At 36.5% G+C, this 24,329-nt stretch overlaps 3 protein-coding genes across 3 annotated transcripts in view; all 3 read right to left on the bottom strand.

Moving 5' to 3' along the window:
* LOC144554082 (putative mitochondrial protein AtMg00820) overlaps window positions 1-10,388 on the bottom strand; it is an 88,943-nt gene extending 78,555 nt beyond the window's left edge. Inside the window, exon 1 of the mRNA XM_078302313.1 lies at window positions 10,266-10,388. The gene's annotated coding sequence lies outside the window, so the exon portion shown is untranslated. The remainder of the gene's footprint in view (window positions 1-10,265) is intronic.
* On the bottom strand, window positions 2,006-4,169 carry LOC144554080 (glucan endo-1,3-beta-glucosidase-like). The gene is made up of 3 exons (XM_078302311.1): window positions 4,019-4,169; window positions 3,405-3,660; window positions 2,006-2,833 (listed from the first exon to the last, which is right to left on the bottom strand). The coding sequence occupies exons 1-3, from the start codon at window positions 4,095-4,097 to the stop codon at window positions 2,170-2,172; spliced, it is 999 nt and encodes a 332-aa protein (XP_078158437.1). The 5' UTR covers window positions 4,098-4,169; the 3' UTR covers window positions 2,006-2,169.
* A 3,604-nt stretch (window positions 10,389-13,992) lies between the features above and the next one.
* Window positions 13,993-24,301, bottom strand: LOC144554083 (glucan endo-1,3-beta-glucosidase-like). The gene is made up of 6 exons (XM_078302314.1): window positions 24,116-24,301; window positions 20,885-21,158; window positions 19,940-20,605; window positions 15,566-15,576; window positions 15,031-15,289; window positions 13,993-14,811 (listed from the first exon to the last, which is right to left on the bottom strand). Exons 1-6 carry the CDS (start codon window positions 24,138-24,140, stop codon window positions 14,145-14,147), a joined length of 1,902 nt encoding a protein of 633 aa, XP_078158440.1. The 5' UTR covers window positions 24,141-24,301; the 3' UTR covers window positions 13,993-14,144.
* Between the last annotated feature and the right edge of the window lie 28 nt (window positions 24,302-24,329).

The following is a 24,329-nucleotide window of genomic DNA, read 5'->3' as shown; positions in this document are numbered from 1 at the left end:
CAAAAAAACTAAAAGGTTGAATTTAGAATCGTAGGACCCTACATTCCCTTAGGATCATAGCATATTTATTTCCCATGATTATACCATGTCTTGCGTTCAAAATTGTTATTTGTGATTGACATCTGTGTAAGGTGTATTAAATAAGTTGTTCGGAGACAGGAAACAGGAAGCAGAATCAGAAAATGTAATTAGATAGTAGGGCAGAAATATAAAATGTATAATGTGTGGTAATTGAAACTAATGGCACTTTGTGCAAGCAAGAAAATGATTGCAACTTGCACTGCCCAAAGACGACTATTAATATGGAGAACATGTTGAGCGCTTCAGATCAAACATTTGGACATTGAAAATTCAAAAATGACTTATAAGTATATACCCTAATATGTTCATAGAAGTAGAGTAGCCAACCTCTATATATATTTATATATATAAAAAGAGAGAGAAATTGGCTAAGATCATAGTGGTATGACCAAGACCTTGGTATCTACCAATTCATTTTTGATATTTTTAAAGTTCAAATAGTCGATCAGAAGTGTTTAACATGTTCTCCATATTAAAATGTGCTTGTTGACCAAATTTAAAAAATATTTTAAATAGTAGTTACTAATAAGCACCAACAGAAACTAGACATGAAGCCCGTCTGAGAAGCGCATGGCCAGTATTAATTCCAATTGTTTTAATTTGAAGGATATACAAAAATTAAAGTGGAAGATACAAAGAAAATATGAAATGTTAATTAAGTGTATCATGAGAGATGAATCTAGAACATCATTGTCCAGTGCTTGATCTTTAAGCTGTTTACGGATAAAACATGTATATAATATGTAGGGTTATTATTTTTTAATTAGCCGATAATGACAAAATGCCAAATGGCTCTGAGGCTAATCATATTATTTCTTAATCTCTTTTCTCAACACTAATGTACTTGTATCATAAAATCCACAAAGTATTTGCTCGTATTTAAACTGTCAAATTTCAAAGTTATACAAGTAAACCCGTTATTAGATGGATCTCAATCCTCCTTGTGATATGTAGTTCTATGTACAAACAAAAATATTGTAACCAAAAATTGCTCATATATATATATACCTCGCAATTCATATGAAGTAATAATAATTCAAATATCAACTTATTCATATGTTTAAGTTATTCGACAAAAACAATACTTTCCGTAGGATTGAAAGATGCATTTCCAAAACCAGTTGAATGGTTTTCAGTCGGGTATTAATAATTTGAGAACTTTGATCCTTATCTCATTCTTAGAAAAACTTATATCCTCTTATTCAGGAAAAACTCAAGATACAAGCACTTATTGGAATATTACATAAGGTTTTGATACACTATCATGGCTTCTCCTATATTTAATTACGGGTATACAATGGATATGCAAAGTTCATTCTGTTTCAGCCAAATAGTGACCAGTATCGGACCAGAATGGCAGAAATTGGACGAAAAATGCCAAATCCGTAGTATCGGACCAGTATCGAATCGGTCAAGGCCGATACCGATACCTATCGGCCGATACTTCCTTCTATGCAAAGAAGTCGATATGTTAATGGAAACAGAGCATGTGGTTCAATCATCTCAGCACCTCTCTAGAAATAGAATATGATCAAGTGCTCTCCACTCGCATGCCATGACCACCTTCGGAAAAGAATGTCACGGTATGGCACGCAAACTTGCTTGGTCATGGCACGCAGTCGTGTGACCACTATTAATAGTTTTCTTTTTACAACTTTTTAACATTCTTTCTGTTTTTTTTTTCCTTGGAACATTTAAATTTCGAAAAAGTAGTTAAATGTGACTAACTGAGCAGTCACGGCACGTGTGGTCATGATATGACTAAAGTATCGTGACTATTTTGATAATCTTGGCCACGACACGGCTTGTGAAAACTTAACTTGATTACAGCATGACACATGATCTAAACAACAGCACGTCATGTGATCCAAGCCACGGCACAACATGACAGCACAAACTTTTATCATAGGCATAGGGACGCAAATTGCAACAAAAATATCCAAATTTTATTAACTTCCTCCCAAAGAATAAAACATGCATGCTTGCGTGCACTTATTGAACTATTACATACAATTGGAATAAAGTATTTTGTATGTTCCCATCAACAGCATATATAGTACTCTGTGGCTCTCACGAATGGTAATATTCTCAGTTGAAGGTAATGGAGTACACTGGCGATTGGTCAGGATTGAACAGCCCCCAGTTCTGCTCTATACCTGCCGACTTCTCATTTTCATTAAACATTGCAAAGATGTAAGTCTCCAAGGCTGTTGATCTCTTAGGCGTGCCTTTACCAACATGATTAATCAAATTCTGGTTGTATGTCTGTGCATTACCCATAGTTGTGCCGGTCCCACCAGCAGATGGCCAGCCACTCTCTGAAATAACAAGACCAACATTTGACCCTCCAACCTTCTCCATTGCCGAGTAAAGCGCATCCACCTGTGCATCAAAGAGATTCTGATAATTGTTTGATCCGTCTGTCACCACGGTGCCAGGTGCGGTGAACAATGCATAGTCAAGCCTGATCTGTCCTGTGTTGCTGGCATAACTCAAGTAGGGGTATATATTTGCCAGGAGGGGGGCATTTATTGATGCAAGGTACTGAACTATGGATGACATGTATGAAGCATCCGAAGAGAATGCACCCGCTGAAGGAGGGTACGAGGTACCCACTACACCAAAGGAGACCGAAGTCGAGACCTGGATTGAGCTAAGGCCGGCAGAGGAGAGCGAGTTGTATATGTTCTGCATTGCTGGGAGGATATTTGACACGTCACCACCACTTACCTCATTGCCTACTGCAATGTATCTGTTAAAGGAACATCAATTTTATTGTGATTTGTGTTATGTTACAAGCAAATAAGTTATATGAATTGTTGGCTAATATTAAATACTAATAAGAGTGAGGCTATATAGTGATATCCATAGCACAGATTGGTCCATACTATGGATCAATATGTTCAATTTCAAACATAATCTTCATACAAAAATGTACTTGCAGACCAAATTTGAAATATTTTTTAGAATTTTTTTTACTTTTTTTATAGATATAAAATCACTACTTTTTAATGGTCTAGAATTTTTAGATCAAGTGATTTTCTACCTTTCTAAAAAAATAGTAAATTTTGATATACAACTACATTTTCAAATGGAGATCATATTATGAATAGTTCAGATTGACTCTTTGATCTTTCAAAACAGAGAAATTGATCCCTAGTATAGACAAGCCGTGCCACGCAAGTAGTACCATAGCCTCACTCTTACTAATAATATATCCTGGGGAGTAAATTTTAGGATTTTCTTCTAGGATTTTGCACTGAACTTGTAGTAAAAAAATTCAGATCATTATTTCGAATGGAAAAAAATACTCAGATCCGTACTTGATAGAGACATCAGGGTAGGGTTTGACATTGTTGTTCACCCAGGTGTCAGCTGCTGAAGGACTCGAAGCTTCAGAGAGGTCGACACCCATGATGAGATTGATATTAGTGCCTTTGAGTGCAGTCAGAGTGGCACTGTCGGCGCCATATATACGCATTCCAGTGATGCCATTGGACTGGTACAGCTTCACCACATCAGCTTGTGAAGGAAGGTTGTTACCATTCAACCCGTAGCATACGCCTATTGATTGCGCACCTGCCAAAGGAAGACGTACATACGTACTTTTCAATAGGTTTCTTATTACATGCATTCATTAATTTATTGGCTTGGTGGACCAACTGTGGTAATTGAGGAATTAAAGGATCTGTTTGGTTGATTCTTAAAACTAAAATGGACATTCACGTGTGATGTACAAGGATTTGGAATACCTAGCTAGTAACCGATTCCATAGGCATTAAGTGTCTTAAAGGCTAAAGCTTTCTACAACCTAAATATTCAATCAATAAGAGCTATCTTATGATGGTATATGCTCTCTAGCAAGTTTAAACAGAACAAGATGTTTATTGTGTGTGTGCGTGTGTGAACAAAAGAGATAGAAAGAAAGGAGAGATACTTCTGGGGTAGCTAGCAAGGATGCTAACAAGCAAAGTGAGTACCGCCACCATGGAAAGAGCATTTGATCTATGTGCCATGGAGAAGATGCAATAAGCTTACTCTTATTCAACTATTTTAGTTTCTTAAAAGGGAAATCAGTTCGAAACTTGTCATGGATGATCAATGCATATGAACTCCTTATATAGACAACGCCAGAAAGAGCAAAAATAATTTATTCTATATCCATATATTTCATGCTTGACTAATAGAGTTCAAGTCAATTCTTAGTTAGCACGTCCAGCACCAATTAAGGTTTGGAAGCATTGTCAATTTGCAATCTCCAGCTGTCTCATGGATCATCTACAAACACTAGTTTCCTGTAACCTCCGTCTCACTTCATTAAATTTTGTTTGCACTAGATGATTACAATTCTGATGATGGAGCCATCTCAGTTCAATGCTACATCAGACCACTTTAAGTTAATTCTACATTGACGAAGATTTCGACACACATATATATATATATATATGATGGGGTCAAATAACAGAGTATCAATTTTGAAGATGTCATAGCTAGTTTATATATAATAATTATGTGTACATTTTCTTTTGTCATGATAAAATCATATTTATCCAAATAACAAAAAGGCAGGGCAGTGGCAACACCTAAGTTCAATCTATCTATTGTTCATCAAGTTCTTTCAAATATTTAGGTTGATATACATTACAATTTGTTCATGATCATACATGAACTAGTACAGAAGAACAACTACCGGTCTACCCCGTATATTGCGGTGAAATTAATGAGAAAATGCAAAATTAATCAAAATCTAGACGACAACCTCCTACATATATACAAGTGAGGTCAATCCCTGTGCCAAACTTTTATTATTGCGTCCAAACCTACTGAGACGAGGAATGAGGAAGGAAAATAGAAAGTATATCATAATATTACATAAGTCTTCAACTTGGAAGTGATGGCAGGGGCATAATAAATTTAAAGATGACATGAAGAGAAATTCTTTATATCTGTCCCGGTGCCTATTAACAGTAAAATGTTTTAGAGATTGTACCAATAACTCCCTTTTACAGGTCAATTCCTGTGCCTAACTTCCATTAGACCTCACCAAAGTCACCTAGACTAGTAACAATCAGATAACAAACTTCATGTTGCAAGAGGAAAGGGCATAATTAATTGATGATATATATTGACAATACCATGTTAATTATTAGGAGCTATATTCAATTGGTGATTTAATTATGTTGGTGAATTAATAATACATAGACATTATAGGTGGTACAGCTCCACATTTAGATGCAATTAATGGGAATTTTAATTTTGTGGAGGTTAATTAAGTTCTACATTAATTATTCCATGTATAGAAATTTGATATGCACAATATGACATCTGTATGCGCAGGCCCAACTACCAGTCTAACCCATATCTATCACGGGTGGACCTTAATTTTGTGACTCCTGTATACTTGACTTAAACAAATGGACCACTTGTATAGTATGTGTAGTGTAGATGATGGAATTCCATACATCAAAACAAACTTGTCTGCTACATCGATCAATCAAAAATTTAAGATATTTGCCTGTTTTTGACCACCGAATTAGAAATTGACCTCGTGCAAAAAGGGTATAGTTTGAGAGGGTTGTCAAAAATACAGTAAACTAAAGGAAAAAATGCAAGTCGGACAGACATAAAGTCAGCAAGAATAAATGCAATTAGAATCGAACAAGAATGTAATAATTTTGGGGCATATAAATAAGAGTGAGTCTATGGTCACCAGTGGAAAATATGGAATCAGGATCGGTTATATACGCATATTAGTATCGGAATACAACCGATCCTGATGAAGGCGATACTGATAATTCAATAATCTGCATCGGTTGTTTAAACAACCGATGCTGATACTATATTTTTTCAAAGATGGTTCTGAAAAAAAAAAAAATAGTATCAGCATCGGTTGTTTATAAACAACCGATGCTGATACTATTTTTTTTTTTTTTTTGGTGCAGAACCAATTTTGAAAAAAAAAATAGTATCAGCATCGGTTGTTTATAAACAACCGATGCTGATACTTTTTTTTTTTTTTTTTGTGCAGAACCTCCAATTTTCTTTATAAATGGAGAGTAAAGCTGAAACCAATTTGTACCAGTACATCTAAACTGATAAGTTACCAAATGTAAGTGGTATGGTATATCACCTTGAAATATCTGAAAAATAGAGATTTAACAAGTTCTTGAAGAACTCCATCCAAGACTTCCTTATTTATATGATTGACGGTCTCATAATCGCAACAGCAATCCTCCACCATACGAGAATAATTCCTTGCATCCTATTTCAGAAAATAAGCATGAAAAATTTAGATGAATTGTTGTTAATTCGTGCATTACTTCACAAAATTCGTACTTAATATGGAAAAGAAGGTTTCACACTTTCACCCACGGGGCATTTACAGCTGTTGCTCGATATCCAAAGCATCGGGAAGCTTCTAGAACTGATAGCTGTCGCCAAGAGAATCGCTGACACTGCACCGACCACCACCGTCAGGCGCCATAAACGGCGACTCTGCGGCGTCTTCTCCCTGCCTTCTCGCTGACAAAGAGTACTGAGGATTTTGAGAGGGAGATACGGAGACAGAGAGAGACGCTAAGTTGAAAATGAGAGGCGCGAAATGAAAATAAGAAGAACCCTAAGCAGGTTTTATAGGGAGTTATCATTAGGATCGGTTGTTTTTTCAAAGTTAGTTCTGCAAAAAAAAAAAAAGTATCAGCATCGGTTGTTTATAAACAACCGATGCTGATACTTTTTTTTTTTTTTTTTTTTTTTTTTTGCAGAACTAACTTTGAAAAAAAAAAAAAAAAAAGTATCAGCATCGGTTGTTTATAAACAACCGATGCTGATACTTGATAATTAGCATCGGCTTTTAGTTTAGAACCGATGCCGATACTATCAGCATCGGTTTTAATCTTAGAACCGATGCAATTAGCTTAGGTTCTGTGGTTTCAGTCGATATTAGTATCGGTTTTAGTGATAGAACCGATACTGATAGTTATGAGTATCGGTTGGTTTTTACAGCCGATTCAGATAAGCCGATTTTGATTTCAGTTTTTCCACTAGTGGGTACTATGCATATCACGGGTTGTTACCGTGCTACGGCTCTATATTCGAGTTTTCAAATCCTAACGATCGATCTGAACCGTTCATCTTGTTCTCCATATTAATATGTGTTTGGAGACCAAATTTTACATTTTTTGAAATTTTTTTTACTATTTTTTTAGATTTATTGAAAATCACTGTTTTTGGATGGTCCAGAATTTTCAGATCAAGTGATATTCTAAATATCTAAAAAAATAGTAAAAAATTTTCAAAAAATGTAAAATTTGGTCTCCAAACACATATTAATATGGAGAACAAGATGAACGGTTCGGATCAACCGTTAGGATTTGAAAACTGGAATATAGAGCCGTAGCACAATAACAACCCGTGATATGCATAGTACCATAGACTCACTCTATAAATAATCTTCATTCTTATTCTTATATTAAGCATGTAGATGTCATGAGCCAACAATTTTGATTAAAATATGAAATTTTAGATTGAATATCATCTCTCTCATCAAATATTTCTATTCTATATGTAAATGTTTTTGATGTTTTTTACGTGTAAAGGTTTAAATTTATTTATACACATACCCGCCACACGTACTCATCACATGCAATTTGTATCATCTTTCTGATTAGTCCTGATTTATTTCTATTTTTTACATCATTTAAGGAATATTATTTGTCATTTTATATGTCAAAAAATATCAAATTACTATATATGTCATTTTAAAAAAAAATATGTACGTGTAGATATCTTTTAATATGTCATTTAATAAATACTATTTGTTATTTAGTCTAATTCTTTTTATAAAAATATTTCATTTTGTATGAGATTTGTTTTGTTATCTTATAATGTCTTCGTCCCAATGAATAGGGACAATACTAGTTAAATATTGTGTATGCCATCTATGTGAATGACAATTACATAAAATATTCATACCAATATTACTAGACTATCAGAGATGTAGAAGAATGTCACATGTACTGAAGATTTCAGCCAAAAGTTACTTTATTGATTAATGATTTGAGCTTATATAGAGCCTTACAAAGCACTATTACAAATAACCCCTAGACTATTGGTTAATGGCCTATTTACCGATAGGCCCCCCAAAACTATTCTAATACAATAAACGATAAACATACATAAATCTCAACACTCCCCCTCAATATGGGCAAAAGATATCCATCAACCCCATCTTGTCACAAAACCTATTTAGATCTATTGAGCTAAGTCATTTGGTGAGGCAATCAACTACTTGATCTCAAGTAGCTACATGACTCAGCTCCAATAGTCCACTTTCTAGCTTTTCCTTTATGAAAAACCTATCGATCTCGACATGCTTGGTTCTATCATGCTGCACAGAATTGTTGGTAATGTTGACCGCTGACTTGCTATCGCACCACAATTTCATTTTAGCTCCATGATTCGCCTTGAGCTCTTCCAACAACCTTTTCAGCCACACCATCTCTGCAACTCCCAATGCCATAGCCCTATACTCGACTTCTGCTGTTGATCTCGCAACAAATGGCTGCTTCTTGCTCTTCCAAGAGACCAAGTTGCCCCCTACAAACATGCAATAGCCAGCTGTGGACCTCCTGTCATCTTGGCAACTGGCCCAGTCAGAGTCACAATAGTCCTCAATGTTCATATACCCATTCTGCTTGAAAATCAAACTCTTCCTCGGTGCACTCTTCAGGTATCTCAGAATGTGATACACTGCGTCCATATGGCCCTTCCTAGGGTCATGCATGTAGCGGCTCACTACGCTCACTGCAAATGAGATATCGGGACGAGTATGTGTTAAATAGATCAATCTGCCTACCAGTCTCTGGTATCTCTCACGATCAACCTGTTCTCCTGCCTCTGCACTTATCTTGGCCATCACATCAATTGGAGAAACTGCAGGCCTGCACCCCAACATGTCTATCTCTGTAAGCAAGTCTAGAACATACTTCCTTTGGGATAGAATAATCCCTCTGTTTTGCGAGCCACCTCAATCCCAAGGAAGTACCTAAGCTGTCCCAAATCCTTCACCTCGAATTCCTTCCCTAATTTTGCTTTCAACTGTGCAATTTTCCCCTCATCATCCCCGGTAATGATCATATTATCAACATACACAGCCAGCATAGTAATGTGACCACCATGTTGTCGAGAAAACACCGTGTGGTCAGCATTGATTTGCTGATAGCCCATGCCTACCATAGCCTTCCTGAACCTATCAAACCAGGCCCAAGGAGATTGATTCAACCCATAGAGCGACTTATTGAGCCTGCACACCTTACCCACTATCTGTTTTGCGCCAAACCCTGGTGGAACCTCCATGTACACCTCTTCCAACAAATCACCATGAAGAAAGGTATTCTTCACATCGAGTTGGTGTAGCTGTCATCCCTCATTCACTGCCATGGAAATCAGTGTCCTCACTGTGCTCATCTTCGCCACGGGTGCAAAGGTCTCATCATAGTCAATGCCATAGGTCTGACTGTACCCCTTCGCTACCAGCCGAACCTTGTAGCGCTCAACCAGACCATCTGGATTCTGCTTTACTGTGAAGACCCACTTGCATCCAACAGCCCTCTTGCCTGGTGGTAGTGACACAAGTTCCCAGGTTTTGTTCTTGCAAAGGGCACTGAGCTCTTCTAGCATGGCTGCTTTCCACTTCGGATCTCCTTTAGCAACCTGCCAACACTTAGGGATAGAGACAGTGTCTAATGATGCAATGAATGCTCTATGTACCGGTGAAATGTGTGAGTAAGAGACAAACTGAGCAATCTCATGCGGAAAACCATATCGGTCAGGAGGAATGCCCGCATTCTCGCGAGGAGTCTTTCTTACTGAAAGAGGAGTGAGAGGAGTAGAGAGAGGAATCATAGCACCTGTGTATTCTGAGTCTGAGGTGGATGGTGTCTCAAAAGTCGGATTAGACAGGGACAAGGGACTTGGCACAGGTGGCACTATAGGCACGGCTCCCTCACTCTATTTATTTCTTCTCACATACACCTCAGATATCTCGACTACCCCTGAGCCTGAGTTCTACCACCTTCGGGCCCATTCCTCTCAACTTCCGGCTCACCCACAGCCGAATCCTCCCTTTGAGGCTCAACCCTGGCCGAATCCTCCTTTTCCGACTCAACCCTGGCCGAATCCACCTTTTTCGGCTCAATCCTAGTTGAATCCATCAGTGGGCAAGGAATACCACTCACACTCACCATCCTTCTCTCACCATCACTACTACTCTCCCCCTTTCGCCTCATACCTCCTGTATCGAGTGAGTCTCCAAAGGGTGATGTAGTCTCTGAGGAGTAGTAAAGTTCGAGCTCACGAAATGTAACATCCATACTCACAAACAATCTCCTCTCTACTAGACTCCAACACACATAACCCTTTTGAGTACTAGAGTAACCCACAAAGATGCATTTCACCGCTCTAGAATTCAACTTTCCCACTATTGGTCTGTTGTCTTTCACAAAGCACACACATCCAAATACCTTTGGAGGAAGAATACCCCCATTATCTCCTTTCAACATCACACACGAAGTCTGCCAGTCCAACACTCTAGATGGCATTCTATTGATCAATTGTGCAGCTGTCTGGGCTGCTTGTCCCCACAAATGTTTCAGAACATTCATGGAGATCATCATGCACCGGGCTACCTCCAACAAGTGTCTATTCTTCCTCTCTGTCACTCCATTTTGTGCTGGTGTATAAGGGCACGTGGTCTGATGATGTATCCCATGAATTGACAAATACTCCTCAAATGCCTTGTTTGTATATTCGGTTTCATTATCGGATCTCAGTGCTTTCACCACAGCACCAAACTGAGTCTGAGCCGCCTTATGAAAATCCTTGAAGCAAGCAAGTACATCATTCTTGTTCTTCATCAAGTACAACCATGTGACACAAGAATAACAATCGATGAAAGTCACAAAAAATCTATACCCATTCATCGAAGTTGTTGAGCAAGGCCCCCACACATCCGAGTGTACCAGATCAAAGGCATGAGAACTCCTACTTCCTGAGCTTACATACGAACTCCTTGTATGCTTTTCAAACTCACATCCCTCACACACAAGTTTCTGTTTGTCAGTTTTCTCATACTTTGATGGAAATAAACATTCCAGTAGGCTGAAGGAAAAGTGTCCCATCCGCCGATAAATAAGAAGCAATTCATCCTCCACACTCACCCCAGATCCTCCTTCCTCCACTCTATCGACCACAGATGTCAGCGCTGTGTCCATACATTTTCTATCCATGTACCACAACTCATCACGCCATGTGCTAGTTCCAAGTATTCAACCTGTCCCCTTCTCCTGAAAGACCATCTTCGGAATATCAAAGGACACAATGCATTTATGCTCAAGAATAATAGCACTAATGGACACCAGGTTTACGAGAAATGAAGGAGCATGCAATACATTTGTCAGAGTCACTGAATCGGTACATCTCACAGTACCCTTACCAACCACGGGCTGGACAGTACCATCGGCTGTCTAAATGCTATCTGGGACTGCTAGGTGAGTATAGGAAGAAAATTCCCTAACAACACCAGTCACATGGCGAGATGCACCATAGTCTACTATCCAAACTGGTGATCTAGTAGTGGGTTTAGAGGCAAGAGCAAGTGTGTCAGCGACCACACTCTTCCCTTCACTTGCTCCTTTTTGCCTCTCCTGACTATCTCCATGATCAAATCCTACTCGGATAATCTCACAATAGTTTCTTTCTCTTCCTTTGCAACCATTAGATTTGCCCGGTTGCCTCCTCTTCCACCTCTTCGGCCCCCACAACCGCTTTCACAGTTCCCAGACTGCCCCCTACCACTTGCATCTCTCTCATTTGGTGACTTAGGGCAAACCTTGATCAAATGACCTGTTTCCCCGCAGTTGTAACACCTACGAGTCCTCCCCTGGGCACCTGTCATACCTGATCTCGAGGCAGCCAAAGCTGATCGTGCACCTGGAGGTCCACTTGGTTCAGCATGCATCCTTATGCGACTCTCCTCCTGCATCATCTCAGCAATGGCATCATCATGAGGTGCCAAGGTATTGGTCGAGACAGACCACACGCGATTCCTTTCCTTTCTTGATCCGATCACTCGTATCTCTCGTAAAGACCCGATCGTGCTCCCTCAAGACCTGGATCCACCTCATCTCCCCTCTCTTCTTCTTCTTCTTGACCCGATCTTGATCTATCTCATCAAGATTTGAGTTCAAAAAACCCGATCAAACCTCAATCCAAACCCTCTTCTCGAGTACCATGGGGTAGAGGCCCCCACGCCGGCCAATTAACACAAAGAGGCTATCTTTGGTGGCCGGCCAACTCTAGAAGAAGAGAAGACCGAGCGGCGGAAGAGAAGATAGGAGCGAGGTGGTACTGTAGCGACCTGGTACTGTAGTGTCCCGGTACTGTACCTTCGTCGGTTACTGTAGCGGTGCGGTACTGTAGCAGCTAGGGTTAGGTTTAGGTTTTTTTAAGGCTCTGATACCATGAAGATTTCAGCCAAAAATTACTTTATTGATTAATGATTTTGGCTTATATAGAGCCTTACAAAGCACTATTACAAATAACCCCTAGACTATTGATTAATGGCCTATTTACCGATAGGCCTCCCAAAACTATTCTAATACAATAGACGATAAACATACATAAATCTCAACATGTACTATAGGAACGGAAGCAAAAGAAAAATAACTAATATTGTAAATGAAATAATTTTTCATCTAATATCCATATATATAAGAACATACTGATTCCTTAGAAAGAATATTATAGAATGGGCATTGGACATGCATGCCATACCGACTACATAATAAGTAGCATTTACTTTGTGCCAACATTCCATTAGAAGAATATTGGATCCATTGTTTGCTTAATCAAAGAAATAATTGTTGAATTTTACTGGAAATGATGAATAAAAGAGAAATTGATGTTGTTAGTATACATGATATTTGCTACCTCTTTACAAGCCTATTTATATGCCCCACCAAACTAACCGTTTCCTATCTCACTAGCTGCTGCCCAGTACAACAACTGCTCTATTTCCAAAAAAAAAAAAGGTAAATTGTAGCCTTTCTGCTGAAACTAGGCTCATTGCTATTTCTGTTACAAGGTAGGGTTATTATTTTTTAATTAGCCGATAATGACAAAATGCCTAATGGCTCTGAGGCTAATCATATTATTTCTTAATCTCTTTTCTCAACACTAATGTACTTGTATCTTTTTGTTGTGAGGATTTGGATTATTAATAATAGATTAAGTTTATAATAGAAAATATTGAAATCTGTCCAAAAAGTTTTTTAAAAAAATAGGATAATATTGGTAGGAAAGTTTTTTTTTTTTTTTTTTTAAGGTTGTCAACAATTGTCGACAACAAATTATTTGTAGGAATGTTATAAGTGCTAGTCTAATAAAATAATCTGTTTTCTATTAAATTTCATATTTTACTAAACAGTACCATTAAATATGTTATTGCACATTAAAATCATTTTGTGAAAAATTAAAAAGTAACATCAAATTTTATTATTTGTTATATTTATAATATCCACAAAGTATTTGCTCATATTTAAATTGTCAAATTTCAAAGTAACACAAGTAAACACGTTAGTGGATGATCTCAAATCCTCTTTGTGATATGTAGTTCTACGTACAAATAAAAATATCGTAGCCCAAAATTGCTCATATATATATATATACCTCTCAATTCATATGAAAGTAATAATAATTCAAATATCAACTTTATTCATAATCATAGGTTTAGTTTATTCGGGAAAAACAGTACTTTCCGTAGGGATTGAGACATACGGCTCCAAATTCCAAAACCAGTTGAATGGTTTTCAGTCGGGTATTATTAATTTGAGAACTTTGATCCTTATCTCATTCTTAGAAAAACTTATATCCTCTTATTCAGTAAAAACTCAAGATACAAGCACTTATTGGAATATTACATAAGGTTTTGATACACTACTACTTAGGTGTGCCTGATGATAACATAGTTATTGTATTTATTTTGGTGATGAATCATAATCCTCTCACTTGAAGTTAATAGAATACACTGGCTGTTTGTTAGGATAGAACAGGCCCCAGTTCTGCTCTACTCCCGCCGCCTTCTGATTTTCATTAAACATTGCAAAGATGTAAGTCTCCAAGGCTGTTGGTCTCTTAGGTGTGCCTTTACCGACATGATTAATCAAATTCTGGTTGTATGTCTGTGCATTGCTTACTGTCGTGCCAGTTCCACCAGCCGATGGCCAACCACTCTCTGAAATAACAAGACCAACTTTTGATCCTCCAACCTTCTCCATTGCCGAGTAAAGCGCATCCACCATTGCATCAAAGAGATTCTGATACTTGTTCGACCCATCTGTCACCACGGTGCCAGGCGAGGTGAACAATGCATATTCAAGGCTGATCTGTGCTGTGTTGCCGGCATAACTGAAGTATGTGTATACATTTGCCAGGAGGGGTGAATTTATTGAAGCAAGGTACTGTACTATTGATGTCATGTATGAAGCATCCGAAGAGAATGCACCTGCTGAAGGAGGGTACGAGGTACCCAATACACTAGTCGCGACTGAAGTCGAGACCTTGATTGAGTTTTGAAGGCCGGCAGAGGAAAGCGCACTGTAGATGTTTTTCATTGCTGGGAGGATTTTTGAGACGTCGCTACCACTAATCTCGTTGCCTACTGCAATGTATCTGTTGAAGGAACATTACATATATTAACATTTGTGTTATTTTACGAGCAATGAAGTGATGAACAAATAATTTTTTATGAATTTTTAGCTAATATTAATTACTAATAAAATATTCTGAGATCTAAATTTTAGGATTTTCTTCTAGGATTTGCACTGAACTTGTAGTAAAATACTCATATTATTAATTTTGAATGGAAAAAAAAAATACTCAGATCCGTACTTGAAAGAGACATCAGGGTAATAGGGTTTGACATTGTTGTTCACCCAGGTGGAAGCAGCTGAAGAGCTCGAAGCATCAGAGAGGCCGACATCCATGATGAGATTGATTTTGGTGCCTTTGAGTGCATTCAGAGTGGCACTGTCGGCGTTGTAGATACGCATTCCAGAGATACCATAGGACTGGTACATCTTTACCACATCAGATTTTGATGGAAGGTTGTTACCGAGCATCCCATTGCATACACCTATCGATTGCGCACCTGCAGAAGTATGACGTATATATGTAATTTTCAGTAGGTTTTTTTCAAGCAATGCATTGTGATGATTCTATAGTCTATATGGGACAAGCTGTGATAACTGAGCTAATTAAAGGATCTGTTTGGTTGATTCTTGAAATTTAAATGGACATTCACGTCTGATGTACAAGGATTAACTATGTAATCAATAATCTATCGATGATATACACTCTCTAGCGAGTCTAAATGGCACAATAAGTGTGTGTGTGAGCAAGAGAAAGAAAGAAAGAGGAGAGAGACTCCTGGGGTAGCTAGCAAGGATGCTAACAAGCAATGCGAGTACCGCCACCATGGAAAGAGCATCTGATCTATGTGCCATGGAGAAGATACAATAAGCTCACTCTTGTTCAATTATTTCAATTTTTTAAAATGGAAATCAGTTTGAACCTTGTTATGGATAATCGATTCGTCTGAACTCCTTATATAGACAACCCCGGAAAGAGCAAGAATAATTTCTTCTTTATCCATATATTTCAATGCTTGACTAAAAGAGTACAGGACAATTGTTAGTTAGCACTTCCAGCGCCAATTAAGGTTTGGAAGCATTGTCAATTTGCAATTTTCCAACGGTCCCATGGATCCTCTGCAAACACTAGTTTCCTGCTGTAACCACGACCTCACACTCTCTCACTTGATCAAAGAAAATTACTATTTTCATGATGGAGCTGTTTCGGATTCTCGGTTCAATGCCTATCGGACTATATTTTGGATCCCGAGAGCCGCCTAAAATGTTATAAGCCTGATTAATTGGTGTGCTCTGTTAAAATGTTTCTCTGAGATTAATCTGAAAATAGGTCATCTGGCAGGCCAATCAGACCGAACGAAACTGCTTAGGTTTTGTAAAACCATTTTATTTGACGACATGCAGGTAAGACGCGAGCCAACTAACAGAGTTTATCACTTTAGAAGATGTCATAGCTAGTGTATATTTATTATAATTATGTATACATTTTTTTTGTCATAAAAGCATATTATCCCATAATAAGAAACAGGGCAGTTACATCACATTAGTTTAATCTATTTATTGTTCATCAATAAATAGAATATTAACACTAACAACACTCAACAGAATATTAACACTAGACAATCTGTTATTCTTTTTCGGTTTTAGCTTACTTATGTGCATATTATTGTAAATAAATCTTTGATTTTCTTATCAATATATTGTTGGCAATGCCAACCTTCAAAAAAAAAAACACTAGACAAATCTGATTAGAAAAAGGGTGGCAGCTGGCGAACATATGTGTATTATGTCAAGTGGACTCTGAAACAGTGGCACATACACTCAATGATTGCTCATTTACTCGGACATTGTATCAAGAATTGAAAGTCAGATTTAACACGAGATAGCCATCACTTGGGGCATTATTAAGCACCGTGTACTATGAAAATGAGAGATCCCTATTTCTTATAGCACAGTTCATAATTTGAAGGGAACGGTGCACTAGAATATTCAGAAATTCAACAGCAACAGTGCAAGATTTAATGGAGCAAATAGCGGTGTAACACCAATATTCACAGATAAAAATTAATGCATAAGATTGCATCGCTACAAGCAAGGGGTGCACACTACAATTCTTTTTCAATTTTTCTTTTTTTCTTTCTTTATTTCTTTCTTTTTCCATTGTGACCCTTTCTGTTTTACTTTACTTACTGCACTTATTTTTTCTTTTTTTAATTAGCTTAAGCTCATCATCATGAGCTACATTGTTTTTCCATTTTGCTGTTACGGCACCCTGTAACAACCTTGTATCAATGAAATGGGAGCATGACTCCTATTTTTTCTCAAAAAAAAAAAAGGTTCTGTTCCATATATTTATGTGGAAATAGTATACATTACAATTTGTTAATGGTCATACTCGTACAGGATCTAGTACAGAACAACAACTACCAGTCTGCCTGGTATATCACAGTTAGATTTATCAGAAAATACAAAAACTAATTAAAATCTAGACGGCGACCTCCTGCATATATACAAGCAAGGTCAATCCCTTCGCCTAACTTTTACTGTTCCTAACAAAGCCACCGAGACATGGAATGAAGAAGGAAAATAGAAAGTATCATATATGGCGCTTCTTCAACTTGGAATTGCTGGCAGGGGTATAATTGATCAAAGGGGAAATGGAGAGAATTTTTTTACATCTGTTCTTGTGCCTATTAGCAGTAAATGTTTTAGAGATGGTATACACATGAGAATGGTAAAAATAATTCCATCTCACAGGTCAATTCCTAGACTAAAAAAAACCGAATTACAAACTTCATGCATGTTGCAAGAGGAAGTGGCATAATTAATTGGTGATATATATTGCCAATACAATGTTGTGAGGAATATTTTATTGGTGATTAGAGGTGCTATCGGGTCGGGTCAGGTCTGGATACTATTATATTTGGATCCGTACCCTAAAAGTGTTAGGGTCCGAATTTTCATATACTTAATTGTTTCAAATCGGGTCGGATCCGGATACCTATCTACTCGTTTTTGGGTCCAGTTTTTCGGTTTCAAGTAGATAGATACTTATAACTTGTTTGTGGATTATCGAATCCGATTCGGATATGGAGCGGTTCTAGATCCGGAGCGGGTATATGTCACAACTCCCAAACATTTGAGAAATCATGATATATATTTAAATATAATTATAATTTCTTCAACATCTCACATAATAAATCATTATAATATAAACTAAAAATTGCTACAAAATAAAAATTATACTATTATTCTTGTTCATAAATAGATATTAATATTTATTTCAATTAGTAAATAGAGCAATAAATTTCAATATTTGTGTAAAAAGACAAATATGGTATACAAAGAGATCAAGAAAGATATGCGGTAGATATTTGATTTCAATGAGATTTATTACGAAGGACATATGAATGAGAAGTTGAGAACAATAAATTTTCATGATTATGCCGACAATATACAAGACAAATATTTAAGGATATATTCATGGCAATAATTTTTATTTAAAAAATTAATATACAAAATATGATTATTGCCGTGACATTTTGTTGATTTGATTATATGCAAAATTATATTTTCATAGTTATTAATATATGTTTTATTGGATATTTATACAGGTATCGGGTCAAGTTCGGTTATGAGTCGGATAATCAAATCAAACCCATATCCTATTCATTACCATATCGGTTCCGGTTCGGATCCAGATCGGATATTGAATTATTAATTTTGTAACTATACTCATAATTTAACCGGTTATATTTTCTAAACTATACCCTATCCAAATTCATCAGATCCGGGTCGGTTTTGGATCGGATCTGATTCGGTTCTGGATCAAATCCGAGTAGTCAGGTAAAAGTAGCACCTCTAGATACATACACAATTACACATTAATCAAAGGTGGTACAGCTCCAAATTTAGATGCAATTAATGTGAGCAAAAAGTCTACATCCCATTTCCAATGTGTAGAAAATTGATCTGCACGATATAACGTGTCTATGAAAAGGCCCAACTACCAGTCTAGCCCATCTATTACGATTGGACCACCATTATTTTGTAATTCGTACTTGACCTTAGATTTGTCTATTCAATACCCATAGTGTACCACTTATAGTGTTGTCTATTTTATACCCATAGTGGATCACTTATAGTTAGAAGGTAGAACCCCTTCTCTAACATTCTCTCGTTGTATTGCAGGAATTCCATGCATAGAAACAAACTTGTCTGTTACGTCGATCGAGTCAAAATTCAAATTTTTTGACGGTTTTCGACCACCGATTTGTATATTAGAAAACAAGAAAATGACGCACTATTTTATGGCTATAGACTTGACCTCGTGCAAAAAGAAGGGAATATATATATATATACGGATAACAGCAATATCCATACTGCATGCCGTATTGCCGTTTGTGGGGTTGTCAAACATACAATAAACCCAAAAAAAAAAATACAAAAGTCGGATATATGTATAGATGTAAAAGTCACAAAGATAAATGTAATTAGACTCAGAGCAAGAATTGTGTTTTTGTCAGGCATATATATAATTAGGGATAATTAATTCCAGTGTACCCATATAAATTTTTAAAAAGTTAGGCTATGGTACACTGAAATCCGAACTAATTACATATATTCAATATGTTATTATTCGGCCAATATTGGACCATACTATGAATTCAAATATTTGGTTTGAAAATCCTAATGGTCAATCCGAACAATTATAAAACATTGTATCCATATGAATATGTACTTGTACTATTTTTTTAGATGGATAGAAAATCACTTAATATGAAAATTATGGACCATCCAACAATGGTGATTTTTTTCTCATCTAAACAAATAGTAAAAAATTCTAAAAAATGTAAAATTTAGTTAGCAAGTACATATTCAAATGGAGACCATATTGAACGGTCCAGATTGACCGTTAGGATTTCAAAATAAAAATATTGATTCATAGTACATACCGATCCGCGCTATGCATAGTAACAAAGCCTCACTTTTTTTAAAATATCCATTTTTTTTCATAAAATCATCATACTAATATAATATTCAATATCTCCACAAGAGCCTTAATATTTTTTTGTTCTATCCTCTTTTATTTCCAGTGTGCCAAATATAACATAGTTCTTCTTTCTTTTGATGAATCATAATCATCTCACTTGAAGCTAATAGAGTATACCGGCTGTTTGCTTGGATAAAACAGGCCCCAGTTCTGTTCTACTCCCGCCGGCTTCTGATTTTCATTAAACATTGCAAAGATGTAAGTCTCCAAAGCCATCGGTTTCTTAGGCGTACCCTTACTGACATGATTAATCAAATTCTGGTTGTATTTCTGCGCATTGCTTACTGTCGCAGCGGTCCCGCCAGCTGATGGCCAACCGCTCTCAGAAATAACAATACCAACATTCGACCCGCCAACCTTCTCCATTGCTGAGTAAAGCGCATCCACCATTGCATCAAAAAGATTCTGGTACTTGTTCGACCCATCAGTCACCACGGTGCCAGGCGAGGTGAACAATGCATATTCAAGGCTGATCGATCCTTGATTGTCGACATGACTGATGTAGGGGTATATATTTGCCAGGAGTGGTGCATTTATTGTTGCAAGGTACTGTACTACAGATGCCATATATGATGAAGCACTTGGAGAGAATGCACCATCTGAAGGAGGATATGAGGTACCCACTTCACCAAAGGAGATCGAAGTCGAGACCTTGATTGAGTTTTGAAGGCCGGCAGAGGAGAGTGCACTGTAGATGTTTTTCATTGCTGGGAGAATTTTTGAGACGTCGCTACCGCTTACCTCGTTGCCTACTGCAATGTATCTGTTATGAGAGACAGGCACATATTAGTAATGATTGATATCGATCATGAAATATAGGAAACTGAGCATCTTCTTCTTGATCATGAAATATAGGAAATTTAGCGTTCAAGTGATAGATTCTCCTATATAGTGGAATTCCATCCATTGATTTTTGAGCAAAATGAATTGTTTCGTGTTGTAAATTATCGAGCCAATGACCAATCCGTAAAATATTTTAGATTAATTATGTATTAATTATTAATATAAGATACAACTAATACAAATTAATAATGTTACCGACTTGAAAGAGACACTAGGATAATAGGATTGGACATTCTCCTTCACCCATGATGCAGCAACGGAGGAGCTCGAAGCAATAGATGCGAGGTTGGAGTTGCCGACATCCATGATGAGCTTGATATTGGTGCCTTTGAGTGCGGTTAGAGTGGCACTGTCGGGAGCGTATATACGCATGGCAGTGATACCATTGGACTGGTACAGCTTCACCACATCAGCTTGAGAAGGAAGGTTGTTGCCAAGCATCCCATAGCATACGCCTATCGATTGCCCACTGGCTGTGATAATTGAGGAATTTAAGGATCTATGTTTCTTGAAATTGAAAAGGATTAATAAAATGCAATTGATGTTGTATATTTATGTATGTTATCATGATTGTGTTCATGCTTCCATTATTATCTAAAATCTTTTACATCATATATTTCTAGATAGTTAGTGTCACATCCAGAGCTAGAATTACGATTTAGGCCGTGATTAATCCCCGCTACATGGTTACGAATTTTACTAAATAAGAAAAGCTAAATAAATAAAATCAACAGCGGAAGCATAAATAACACAAATAGTACAAGTCATCCATTCATTGATTGATACCAACAAAATAAATAAAATGACACATCAACAGCGAAGCGATGTACAAGATATTAGCGAGTCCGGTACACCTCACCAAAAGTACCAGTACTCATCAAAACTAAACAAAAGTTCTCAGAATAAACTTATAAAAACAATACAAGCTCAATAATAATTATGTAATATATAAGTATATATAAGTATAGTAATATTTATGAATTTTTTTTAGATTATGTGTATGAATTTAAAAGCGATAAAATAATATTTAATGGTTGTCTTAAGTTGAAAATAAAATAAAAATGTAACTACCCGATTATGATTTACTTTTAAAAAGGGATGTCAACATGCAAACTTTACTCTAAAAATTAAAGAAAAATACAAGGAGAATCCTTCAGGCCGCTGCACCGTTCATATATATATATATATATATATATATATATATAGATATATATATATAGAGCTAGGCTACGGTGAGTTGCGAAGTAAAACGCGTTTCTACTTCACGCCGTATTTTAATTTTGAAAGTCCAAATTGAGCTTGGAGACCAAATTTTACATTTTTTGGAATTTTTTTACTATTTATTAAGCATTTTTAAAAATTGTTGTTTTGCTGTGAACAGTAAAAAAACAGTAAAATTTTCTGGACCATCAGACCAGCGACTTTCAAAATTGCTTAATAAATAGTAAACAAATTCCAAAAAATGTAAAATTTGGTCTCCAATCACATTTCAATATGAAGAAAAAGATGAACGGTTCGGATCGATGTTTTGAACTTTAAAATCGCAAAATATGAGCGTGAAGTAAAATAGTCGCTTTACTTCGCAACTCACCGTAGCCTGACTCTATATATATATAGAGAGAGAGAGAGTAGAACTAGGGTGCTCTTAAGCTTACCAAAGTTTTGGTGAGCTTAACTCTAAAACTCATTAAATCGATTTCAAGCGACGAATCCGAACCGTTGAAACCCACCTACCTTACGTGTGATGCATCTACATGTGAAATTTTTAAACATTCGAATTAATTTAGTATAAAGTCAAGCGGTCAAAAACGTTCAAAAAATGAATGCACTAAAATTAATTTATTAACCTTCTAATTTTGACCGCTTGACTTTATACTAAATTAATTCGAATGTTTAAAAACTTCACATGTAGATGCATCACACGTAAGGTAGACGGGTTTCAACGGTTCGGATTCGTCGTTTGAAATCGATTTGATGAGTTTTAGAGTTAAGCTCACCAAAACTTTGGTGAGCTTAAGAGCACCCTAGTTCTACTCTATATATATATAGAGAGAGAGAGAGAGAGAGAGAGAGAGAGATGGGTTATGGTGCATTGCAATGCATGGAGGGGTTTGTGCATTGGACCATAAATTTAAAATTCAAAATTCAAATGGCCGATCCAAACCGTTTATCTTGTTCTCGGTATTAATATGTGCTTGGAGACCAAATTTTACATTTTTCTGAATTTTTTTACTATTTATTAAGTATTTTACAAAATTGTTGATCCAACGGTGGCTGCTGATTTTACTGTTTTGTTAAGCCACGTACCGTTGGATCAATAATTTTGTAAAATACTTAATAAATAGTAAAAAAATTCAGAAAAATGTAAAATTTGGTCTCCAAGCACATATTAATATGGAGAACAAGATGAACGGTTTGGATCGGCCATTTGGATTTTGAATTTTAGATTTATGGTCCAATACACAAACCCCTCCATGCATTGCAATGCACCATAGCCCATCTATATATATATATATATACATGAGTACAACTAGCTAGGGTGTTCTTAAGTTCATCAAATTTATTGGTGAACAGAAGTCTAAAATCTATCAAATCGGCTTTAAATGAAGAATCTGAACTATTGAAACCCGCCTACCTTACGAGTGATGTGTCTACATGTGAAAATTTTAAACATTCGAATTAATTTAGTATAAAGTCAAGCGGTCAAAATTAGAAGGTTAATAAATTAATTTTAATGCATTCATTTTTTAAACCTTTTTTGACCACTTATCTCTATGCAAATTAATTTTAAAATTAAAATTTTTCACATATAGATGCATCACTCGTAAGGTATGCAGGTTTCAACGATACGGATTTGTTATTTAAAACCAATTTGATAGGTTTTAGACTTGAGTTCACCAAGAGTTCACCAAGAGACTTGATGAACTTAATAACACCATAGTTCTACTCCATAAAAATATATTGATAAATATTAGTATCTTAAATACTAAATTCTCTATACTCTCGTAGAGAATTATTAAATCTACTTACTTTAACCTAATAAAAATAATTAATTACACTACACTAGCTAACAATAAAATAGATTGTTTTGAGTGTCGGAGTTCTACGAATCACTAATTGCAATGAAGAAATGAATTCATCCATCAGAGCAGAAAGAACCCTAAACTAAAGTGTTAGAGGAACCAAGGTAAAAATACCAAATCAGCAATTGCGTAGGTAGATGTCAGAAATTAACGCATCCAGTACACTTTATAATTTCAATCAATTCAACAAATCATGATAGAATAATCGGGTCAAGCATATATGATACCATCCATTCAATTAATGCAACCCGATATGAACAATTCAAGAGGTGAAACTTCTACTTTTCAGGTCAATTAAAGGCCAAATAATGCAGCAAGCTTTGAAAAAGATGGTACTATTTAGATACCGGAAATCGCTCCAATCAACGACATGGAGGAGTCAACCGGCCCCGAAGAACAGCCCTTTGCACCTTGGTTTCTTGTTATTTTCCGGCCAAGAGATAAAGGAGTAACAAAAGATAATAAGAAAAGTGAGAAAAAGAGTTGAGCAAGTACTGCAAACTCAATATAAATTCAGGGACAAAGAGTGTTTCAAACAGGAGAGAGGAGAGAGCCAAGTCA

This window comes from Carex rostrata, chromosome 5, assembly GCF_964058835.1.
Source record: "Carex rostrata chromosome 5, lpCarRost1.2, whole genome shotgun sequence".
Taxonomy (NCBI): Eukaryota; Viridiplantae; Streptophyta; class Magnoliopsida; order Poales; family Cyperaceae; genus Carex; species Carex rostrata.
Note: the sequence above shows the minus strand (reverse complement) of the source record. Positions and strands in the feature narration are given on the sequence as shown.

What these genes read in the sequence shown, in the direction of transcription:
- LOC144554080 (XM_078302311.1), bottom strand. Translation starts at nt 4,097, where the DNA reads ATGGCACATAGATCAAATGCTCTTTCCATGGTGGCGGTACTCACTTTG. An exon ending in CCTTGCTAGCTACCCCAGAA is followed by an intron (nt 3,661 to 4,018) that starts GTATCTCTCCTT and finishes TTCCTTTGGCAG; the next exon opens with GTGCGCAATCAATAGGCGTA. An exon ending in TACCCTGATGTCTCTATCAA is followed by an intron (nt 2,834 to 3,404) that starts GTACGGATCTGA and finishes TTCCTTTAACAG; the next exon opens with ATACATTGCAGTAGGCAATG.
- LOC144554083 (XM_078302314.1), bottom strand. Translation starts at nt 24,140, where the DNA reads ATGTCGTTGATTGGAGCGATTTCCG. An exon ending in TATCCTAGTGTCTCTTTCAA is followed by an intron (nt 20,606 to 20,884) that starts GTCGGTAACATT and finishes CTCTCATAACAG; the next exon opens with ATACATTGCAGTAGGCAACG. An exon ending in TACCCTGATGTCTCTTTCAA is followed by an intron (nt 14,812 to 15,030) that starts GTACGGATCTGA and finishes TTCCTTCAACAG; the next exon opens with ATACATTGCAGTAGGCAACG.